This window comes from Dermacentor silvarum, chromosome 6 (assembly GCF_013339745.2).
Source record: "Dermacentor silvarum isolate Dsil-2018 chromosome 6, BIME_Dsil_1.4, whole genome shotgun sequence".
Taxonomy (NCBI): Eukaryota; Metazoa; Arthropoda; class Arachnida; order Ixodida; family Ixodidae; genus Dermacentor; species Dermacentor silvarum.
Window position 1 is genome coordinate 40,758,194 of NC_051159.1, and position 10,192 is coordinate 40,768,385.

At 48.3% G+C, this 10,192-nt stretch overlaps 1 protein-coding gene across 1 annotated transcript; it reads left to right on the forward strand.

Annotated features, from left to right (window-relative positions):
- The first annotated feature begins 7,153 nt into the window (after positions 1–7,153).
- LOC119454997 (putative nuclease HARBI1) lies at positions 7,154–9,431 on the forward strand. The gene is made up of 3 exons (XM_037716545.2): positions 7,154–7,917; positions 8,649–8,863; positions 8,930–9,431. The coding sequence occupies exons 1-3, from the start codon at positions 7,336–7,338 to the stop codon at positions 9,228–9,230; spliced, it is 1,098 nt and encodes a 365-aa protein (XP_037572473.1). The 5' UTR covers positions 7,154–7,335; the 3' UTR covers positions 9,231–9,431.
- The last annotated feature ends 761 nt before the right edge of the window (positions 9,432–10,192 follow it).

The window sequence follows — 10,192 nt, forward strand, 5'->3', positions numbered from 1 at the left end:
AAATTATAGTGATGTACACTTAAACTTTGTTTTTTGTTCGTTTATAATTTCCTGCCCTTTTGTCTACTTTTCTCTGCAGTCACGGTAGCAAGAATGATAACTACCTCGGAAGGTCTGAAGTTGATCATGACACCTGGTATACCGCGAGGCGACAAATCGTTTTCACAGCGTGATTTAGTTTAGCGGCGCAAGCAGAAGATGCTGTTTCTTGTTCAACGCGTTGAGTTGTCAGTTTATTTGTCTGCAAGAAATTGAGAAGCAACAGCAAACAGCGCGCGATCCAGTTTTCCAGCGTTCGACCTGCGAAAAGCCCCGCTAGTTTGCTTTCCGAGACTGTGTACACAGCTGAATTCCATTCCAACTTGTTCAATTTGTTTCCAAGTCGTAGTGTAAGTGACTTTGCCCGAAAGAAACCTGTCGCTAAATTTTGTAAACCTGTTGGAAGAAACTCAGCTTGGTTCCCTTGGTTGTTTTATTCACTTTTCACGTTTCACCGGGGTTTGAGAATTCCTACGGGCGGCAGGTGTCTGCTGCGTTCCCAAGCGCGGGCACTACCTCGAACTCTGCGTACTGCAAGTATGTACAAGCGCCAGTCATCGGACGCAGGCGACCTTATCACACGTATCACCTAACTATAAAAAGAAAGGTGCACCCCGACTCACAAACGGAACTCTCATTTGTTTTTATATAAATACCTACTGACCAGGCAACTTTACAGTTTTTAGCCTCATTTTATCAGTGCAGAATATCCGTATTTAGCTTCTGAAAGCACGACAGACCTTACTGCCTAAATATTGTGCGATGCCATATGTGATATACTGCAACACGAGTCGCAGTGCGGAGTTGTTTATGAAGGTCGAAAACAGCCAAGTATCATACTTGTAGCAGTGAAGCAACGCCGCATACAAGTGCTTGCACCTTTCGGAGGCCCGCTACACAGAAACACCTCCCTTCTTTTTTACCATCGGCTCGCTTGAAAAGGTCATTATCATTAAAAAATATCTGTAACCTCTCCCGTGTCGAGGAAATGGGGGTAAGCGAAGCTTGTCGTGTGTTTCTTTGGTGTTCCTCGGAACGAATTGCACTGACGAGTACCACGTTGTGCTCGAACCACAACCAGTCACACCGACTGCAGCTGGATCCGAAGTTCCGGTTGAGAAACTCGCGTTGAAACCTGGCCGCCGCACCGGGGAAGTTGGCGTTAGCGTTTCCGAGGCATGCACCACCAGCTGTCGGGTTCCTGGAGGGCAAGACGATGCTGATGTTTCGCCAGGGCTTCGGAAGTCCTCACGCTAGAATCGGCACGTCGACGACGAGCCCTTTCCCGAGTGAGTTCGTGGCACCGTTGCTCAAACGCAGATTGCTCCTCGGCGGAATGCACCACGCGCGGCCTTCCCATCCAGCCGCCGAAAGTGATCTGAGGCGAGGGAAACCCGGCGGAGCGTACGCCAAACCCTTTCCTTCCCTTTCTCTCCCCGCTACACACCAAACGGCCCTGACTGGTCACGCGCGCCACGTGATCTGGCACGGGTTCAGCTTTTCCCGCACCAGCTATTTCTTTCTTACTTTCTTTCTTTCTTTCTCTCTCTCTCTCTCTCTCTTTCTTTCTTTCTTTCTTGTACCTGGCCCGTACCCGCATATCCCTGGGTAATACCCGCATATCCAACATGGGTATGCGCCACACGTGAGTTTTAGCGTGACTACAACGCCACCGAAACTTGTAAACCAATGCAAGATCTGGCGTGCTCGTCGGGCAGGCTGTATTTTTGCACGCACAGCGTAACTATTTCCGTGGTTTCGTCGCCGAAATCCTTTAGACCAATAAAAAAAAAAGTGGTTGACAGCAAGGACGCTTTTGGCTTCGACGAAACACCTAGATTCGACACCACAGACGAGAAACGTAAGCGCAGCACAAAGCGAAAGAGACGCCGTGAACCTCAATGTCGTAGCCATCTTTGTTTATTTAGAGAGTGTTGCCAGCACAAGTCGTCAATTAAGGTCAATGGTACTTCATTAATTATAGGCGATATTTACGGGCGGCCATGTGAAGCAGCCGGTTACCTATACGAATTGCATGATTTCGAGTTTGTCGGAACAGGTAAGGGAAAAAACTAAAGCTGTTTTATTAGGTGACTTTATTTTGCCTGGCATAGACTGGATTAATTTAACTGCTGGAAAGAACGAAGTTAGTGGTTGCGAACAGCTGTTAAATACTGTGTTTAGTTTTTCTTTAGAGTAGACCGTTACATGCCAACACATTGCCATTGGGGTGAGTGTTCTGTGCACGATTTCGCTCCTGTAGCCAGCTCTTTATCTGCAAAACTCAGCATCGATTAGGGTATTTCAAATCACAAGATGGTTTTACTTAGGTTTCCCAGCCTAGGTGGGACATCGATCCAGAGAAATGGCCCAACGTCCGCATTACCTTTTCAGTTCTTCTATGGAAAGCTATACGCACTTCTATACGTTCAAGAAATTCTCAGGACAGCCGGATTCGCTACAGAAGGCTTTGTCAGGTAGTACTCTTTTTAAAACTAATAACTTTAATTGACCCTTTTGCCCTATTTCGGGGTGTGTTGTCGGAGGCGGGACTTTCACCGCCGATACAGAGGCGCCAATGCAAACGGTGCGTGCATGCTGTCGCGCCCCCGGGTGGCGAGGCGCGTTCTTCGACCAATGCCAGCTGTTAGAGACCCTTGAGACGCACGTCGTGTCCCCCTACAGTGCTGTGCTGGTTAGCAGCTAAGTCATCTACGGAAGCCCATTCTGGCCAATCCACCCCGCAGACCCTATTTTCCCGTGAGCGCCCGTTTCGCACATCGAATGGAGAACGCAAGTTGCTTTTATTGCGATAGCAATTATATGGACACTCAAAAGCAGATTTCTGCCGTCGGCGTCGCCGTCGCCGTCGGCGTCGCCGTCGCCGTGAGGTTCCGTATGACGTCATTTGGAGATGAAATCGTCGCCGCGCGCCGAACGCTGTATGTGCGAGTGAAAGGGCGCGAGGGGCGCGTCTTTCACGGGGAGTGAACGCACGGCGGAGAACAAACGCGCGTTCTGCGCCGTGCTCGCTTAACGGCTGCAGAAGTAGGCGTCTCTTTTCTCCTTTACAATCACCATATATGTAGAGCAAACGCGCCTTCTTCGGACGCGCGAGAGGCCGTGGGGGAGGGGGAGGGAAGGGAGGCGACGTTTAGCTGCGGCACCAAGTGCCTATTTATATCAGAGGCTCCAGCAACAGTCACCAACGCCGCACGCATTTTGAGCTAACGCGGGCAAAACGCCGATGGCGTCGACAACAGTTCTGCGTGTTGTTGCTACCAAAGCCGCTCACCTTACTTCGTATGACATTGCTGTGTTGCTATCGCATTCATTGCTTCGCCCTTAGGGCGAAACTGTGACATTTTTTTGGACCGACCCTGATCTTGAGTACGCCCTTCTTTGGCGCATCGATCCTCAGTGTACCAACAGCGTCCCCTCGGAGACTGGGAGAGCACGTTGAGGACATGATTCATCAGCCGAGACTTCGTGTAGCCTACTCCAGTAGTTAGGCCGGGCGTAATGTTCCTGCTGAATCCAAAAATGTGGGCCGATCCTGGCGGCAGTGCAGAAAGGGTCCAAGAGCAATCGCCCACCCCTGTGAATTAGCGAAGCTGAGTCTGGCTAAGTCTAGCTAATCATGGTTGGGACTACTTAAGCTTAGTCAGTCATTGAAAAGCAATTGATAGACAATCAATAGCGAATCGACAATCGATCAATAATCAATAAATTACGGAAAATGCTGGGGATGACTTGGTAGTGCTTAGCCTAGCCCAAAAGCAAGGACTAGCTAGGTGCCCATCAGCTCCGCTGTCTGCTTAGTGTCTCCGCGCCTTCAGTGCAAGCTACGCTAATTTTCTAATTTTTTTTTTAGATTGGGCAACTCAGTTCATTGTAGTGCAAGGAGTACAAACATCTAGTGAAACTGAGCACGTGCCATGTCACTGTCGCCACTAAACCACCGCGCGGTTGGCAACACATGCTTTACTTCGTATACGTGGACAAATACAACCTAGTGGTATTTTAGGGCCCAGGGACAAATATCGACCGCAATTCTAGTCACGAAGGTTCCGTTATATTTACGCCAGTCAGGCCTTACTAACATTCATTTATATGTTTTTAGTCATCTGGGCTTGATTTGCTTATTTATTCCTTGTTTTAGTTCCTTATTTTTTCTGTGTCTTCTCTTTTGCATTCGTTTCCTCTTCATGTCATCTCAAACACGTCAACTGAAGTCGCAAGCCCTGAATATAGCACAGCTGACATCTTCAGTTTTTATCAACTCTATCTCCCTGTCTCTCACTTTCTCTCTCACTTTTCTACAAAATTATGCCGTCTGACTCACAACCTGGATCGTGGCTTCTGAGATTACGCCAGCACGCCGTTGCAATTTCGCAGGCCAGACTTCCGTTGCAGAGTGCGCCAAATAAAACGGCCGAACGAAAGGTGCGCCCACGCACTCTGGGAGTCCACACATAGGCTTTACACTGCGATCTGCTAGGATACTGGTTAGCTCAGATGGTATAGAGCGACCACCGCGGAAGGGCGTTGGTCTCGGATTCGATCCCCGGACCAGGACCCCCCTTTTTTTTTTCTTTAACTGCGAGAGGTTTCTTCCTGAGAAACACTTATTGGCTTTTCTATGTAGCTTCGCGTGCTATACTAAGGTGGATGACGATTTTTTTCCCTTTCTTAAAACTTCTCCACCTTGCGAGCTTCCGCAGAGCTAAGTTTCAATATTAATTAACTGGACAACCTTGGCATTCTGGCACGCGTCAAGCTCGGGGCCTCCTGCACAGCGCCCACGTGTAGCGGCCACAGCGGAAAAAGGAGGAGGAGAAGAAAGAAGAAGAACCCGCTGCAGCGCAGTTGTTCAGGCCATTGTTCGCGGCGATTTCACCGAGGAGCGCCTATCGTTTCACAGCCACGCGATGAACGACGATGACAGCCTCTTCCAGGAACAGGAAGAAGTAGAGATCCGTAAGAACACCGCCACTCGGCGACATTTTTTATCAATAATGCACCGATGCTCAGTGCCGCGCTGTGTCCGCACACAGTGGTCAAAAGGCAGCAGCAACGCAAAGCGTATTATCGGAACGTAGGCGGAATCAATGCGTGCTCTTTACACGATAGTTTCCTACCCATTTTGGCTACCCGACATTAGCCGAACGTATGGAAATAGGAGAGATGGTTCTTTACATTTCGCGGCATCCTCAAATGTGGTCAGAAAACAATGATGCAAAATCAGCGCCGCAAGTGTTTGCCTGTATGATGAAAGAAAGCTTCTACAGGTTGTTGGCTCTTCATGCTTCTGAGTTGCATTGACTGTTGTTGAAGAATTAGGCCGCTCCATTGCGGCTCAACGCATCATCGGGCACTGGAGCCAGCATGGCTTCGAAATCGCCAAAGCTGATGCGTAAGGGGGCTCTTAAACCAGTTGGAGGCGCTTTATTATGATTCGTTTTTCTCTAGGGTCGAAGCTAATTGCCTACTCTCAAGCGTTATACGAAAGGCGACAGAAAGACACGGGAGCTACCCGGAAGATCGCCGCCGGCACCGCCAGTTACTGGACAAGTTTTCATATCGGCTACCATCTAAAGTTGAGCGCAGCGGCGCCGGTCTTCTGCGAAGGCATATGCAGGGAGAGGTGTTAACACGTTATTGTATTAACTTCATGCTATAAATGCACCCACTTTGCAGACTGAGCATTAACGTATGAACCATAAAATTTGTGATTGTCCGCTATACACGCAAGATCGGTGGACAGTGGGCCTTTTCGACTATGCGCTTCTAACAGTCCCGGACTGTCCGAGGCGGGGCTTTCAGCCCGGACAGTCGGACAGTCCGCGAATGTCAGGGACGGATAATCGAAGAGGCGCACTGGCTGCCGCAGTTGCCCGTCTAACTAACAAACCGTTTTTTTTTTCAAACCTTGTGATTTCCGCCCTTTGTCAGGGCTGTAAATCCAGTTCTCAAGTCATGGAGGCTCTGACTGCTCTTTTCTTATAACAGCGGAGCTGTTTAAGCCGGGCGTAATGTGTCAACCGCGAACAGAAAATGTGGGCCGATCCTGGCGGCAGTGCAGAAAAGGTCCAAGCGCAATGGCAGAACTCATGAACTAGCGAAGCTGAGCGATCTAACTAAGTCTAGCTAAGCATGGTTGGGACTACTTAAGCTTAGTCAATCATTGATAGCCAATCGATAGCCAATCAAGAGCTAAACGATAATCAATAAATTCCAGAAAATGCTGGGGTTGACTTGGTAGTGCTTCATCATCATCATCATCAGCCTATATTTTATGTCCACTGCAGGACGAAGGCCTCTCCCTGCGATCTCCAATTACCCCTGTCTTGCGCTAGCGTATTCCAACTTATGTGATTCCAAATTATGTGATTCACCTGTTGCCTCATTACTAATTGTCACCCTTCTTGGCCTCATTTCTTTTTCTTATCACCTTTACCAAGCGCGGAGTAACCGTATCGCGGAAACGACATTTTCCCTCGTGACTTGTCCACTTAGCAGATAGTATGTGGTACAACTGTGATAGGTCGTACGGAAAGGTATTGACTGAAATTTTCAATTGGGAGAAAGATGCATCAGGTCCGACGAAATTTGAGAAGGTGCAACCTAGCTGTTCCTATCGATCGATTCTATTTCTTTCTTATCATCTACTGTGCATGACCGGCGGATCTTGGTAATCATGTAGGCGAAGCACTGCTTTAATTGGACCACTGATGCAGTCCAGAAAGGAAGAAGTAAACGAATAGAGCCGTTAAATCGCAGCAACCCCGTCTTGTCTTGCATTCCATTTTCTGAAAGCTTTTGCCGCTAAAGGTTTCTCAGGCCGACCTTTTAGCCTTCTTATCGTTAAACATTGTTTCTCTCTGCAGACGATTGGGCATCCGTTCGTGGACTTCGTGAACCAGCGGCTCCCAAGGCAGACTCGGGCAAAGACCGCGTTGTGCACTGCTTCACGGCCACCGGCGTGCTTGCGGCCGCCACGATACCTTTGCTTGCAGTCGTCGGTGCTGCCGGGCTGCTCTACTACAACTCGTGGGTACGCTACTCACGTGCAATACACCGTTTCCACGTCCACGTGGTGGTGCACTAACCGCCGTATTCACAAACCAACCTAACCCTTATCTTTAGCGTTCCTTACCTTATCGGCTCCTTACCGCGTTTCAAAAACAGACCTTACACTTAGCGGCTCCCTTTAGCCCAACTTTAAGGTCACCAAGAGGGCGCCTCCTTAAGGCAGCATCTGAGGTAGCTTAACGGCTCCTTATCCAATCCAACATGGCGGCGTGCTACGACGACAGCTTCAGCGAGTTCGTCGATTTTGTAAACCGTGCAAAAGAAATGGACAACGAAGCGTATAGTTTTGTGCGGCCGTTGCAGCGGAACCTTAGGGATCGCCAGAATCCCATGGAGTTTTACAGTGACCAGGAGTTTTTAGCCAGGTACCGCTTCTCAAAAGCTACTGTGCTCGAACTACTGACCATGTTGCCGCTGCATCAGAACACGGACGGACGTGGTTGCCCTGTGCCACCGCTGTTGCAACTGCTGGTGACACTTCGTTTCTACGGCGCGGGAACTTTCCAGATTGTCTCAGGCGACCTAGTTAATGTGTCGCAGCCAACCGTTTCCCGTGTTGTCACACGGGTGTCAACAATGATTGCCGCAACGCTGTTCCCTGCGCTTGTGAAGTTCCCCGACGCGGGGAAAATGCATGAGGTCATGCACCAATTCTACATCAAGGCAAAGTTTCCGAGGGTGACTGGTTGCATTGATTGCACCCACGTGCGTATTAAAAGTCCAGGCGGAGACGACGCCGAGGTATTCCGCAACAGGAAAGGATATTTCTCCTTCAATGTGCAGGTAAGTGCAATATGTTCATAACCGTCAGAATGCGTACAGAGACGTGAAAAAAAATCGCATTTTTACGTAGTATAAGGATGCGCTACTTGAAATAGCTTAGTGATTAGAAGCGTAGCGGATTAGGCGAGTTTTTGCGGCATGATCTTGTCTACCAGCGTAACCCTGGTTGATTAAACAGAAAAAAAAAAAAAAAAAAAAAAACACGAGGCAAATGCGAGAATGTCTCTGTCGCGTTTTATTTTATTGTTTTCGTGTTCACTCGGAGTGGCGCTAAATACGTGTGTCTGTTCTATTTCCCCCTATTTACTCAACCAGAAGTGCGCTAAAAACAAGATCCTGCCGGACAGCCGTACCGGCAATACAGTTGCTGTACCGCTGCAGCGCTTGCCAGCGCTGCATTTGCTGCACGGTAAAGTGGTTACTGTAGTCCTGCTTTTTTTACCTGCGTCGGCCTCTCATTGCAATGGTAATACGCAGCAGAGAATACAAGTGTGCGACGTCGCGGGCGCATCAGGTCGCGAGCTGCATTAAGCTCAATCTCTGCTTCAATTTTTATCTCAGACAGAAAATTATTTTCATCCACTAACGTTCAAATACAAGATTTAAGAGGCACTCGACTGCTATTATATTATAAACATTGTTACTAGACTGCATATAAACAGCTTGGAAAATCTGCAGGTAACAGCAGCTGCAAAAAAGATCACGTTCATTCTTTTTTGGCATGTTTGCAGGCAATCACAGGACCTGAACTCCAATTTTTTGATTTAGTTGCAAGCTGGCCGGGCTCTGCACATGACAGCAGGATTTTTGACAACAGCAATGCGAGAGTACGTTATGAGGAAGGGGATGTACCTGGCGTACTCCTCGGCGACATGGGGTATGCTTGCCGGCCATACCTTATGACGCCGCTAAAAGATCCTGGAGGCAAAGACAGCCCGGAGTACAGGTGCGTATGGATGGTCACAATAATATACAGCCAGTACATGAAAATATGTAACATCTCTTTATTTAGGTATAACAAATCCCAAATCCGGACCAGGAACAGCGTCGAAAGGGCTTTCGGCATCTGGAAAAGAAGATTTCCATGTCTTGATATGAAGCTACAAATAGAAACAACAACTTCTGTCATTGTCATCACGGCATGTGCAGCTCTGCACAACTTTGGCCGGAACCGTCCAAGTGATGAACTGCCTCCAGACACATGCAATGTTCAGCAGCCTGCCCCAGCTTCACAAGCTCAAGGACCACAGCCCGTTGACTCGGCGAGCGGCTTCAGAACACGAGCACGCATTATTCAGCAATATTTTTCCTAAAATGTGGTAGAGCAAAACAGGGCATGCATATTGAAAATAAAGAAATTGTACCATTTTACTTACTGGCTTTTCTCACGGCAGCTATTTTCAACGTGAGAAGCTCAAGTTTAGCCTTCTTACTTGCACAATCAAGTTCGTGCATTTCTATTGCATGCTTCATGTGAAGCGCATGCTGAGTTCTCATAAGCTTCATTTTGAGAAGGTGCTCCTTCCTTTTTCGCTTATTGTCCTCTTCAACACCACTAAGGCGGGCGCTGAGCTCTTCCTCAACAGCTTCTTTCTTTGTGTGCATTCTGCGTTGTGCCGGAGCGGGGTGTTGAGGGGTAGTCTGCAACGGGGCAGCCTGTAATGGGGAAGCCAGTTGCAGGACAGCAGGTTGCAAGGCAGCTGGTCCCCCTTCTGCCGACAGCTCGACCTCAGCTGCGGTTGCTCCATTTTGTGCATCTTGCATGCACACTGCCTGGCTGCTTTCGCCGGGACTTGCCGGGATTTCCCACTCATAGATACCATCTGCAAAAACAATAATTGTTAGCTTTGAACATAACTCGTGATCACCATATGCATGAAGACTGACTTTGCGTGAACACAAATTTTGCTTGCACTACAGCGGGCAACTACAAGCACTTGCGACACTGTACCTTGTCTAGTACACAGTATCAAGGACTGTGCAGAATTGGTGAATATGTATGTGCTTTATGAAATGCAACAAATGTTTCACGTTACAGCCCATCTATTTCTCTTTTTGTATTTTTTACTCATAGAATGGTAATCCAGTTGAAGCAATTCACTGGCTACCCCTGTTGAAATCCTTAACACACAGCAGGAATGGGAGTACATTCCCGAGATTTACTTATGCTGGCTCCTTTGCTAGTTACCTGATAGGTAAGGTTGGCTGGTGGCATCAATACTGTGTTGCACAGGGCAAATCTGTCAACAACAGTGCACCCATTTGCCAATTTGCT

Bases quoted from the DNA above. Each gene is read 5' to 3' on its own strand.
- LOC119454997 (XM_037716545.2), top strand. From the start codon at position 7,336: ATGGCGGCGTGCTACGACGACAGCTTCAGCGAGTTCGTCGATTTTGTA. The intron at 7,918-8,648 runs GTAAGTGCAATA...GCATGTTTGCAG, and splicing joins ATTTCTCCTTCAATGTGCAG to GCAATCACAGGACCTGAACT. The intron at 8,864-8,929 runs GTGCGTATGGAT...CTCTTTATTTAG, and splicing joins AAAGACAGCCCGGAGTACAG to GTATAACAAATCCCAAATCC.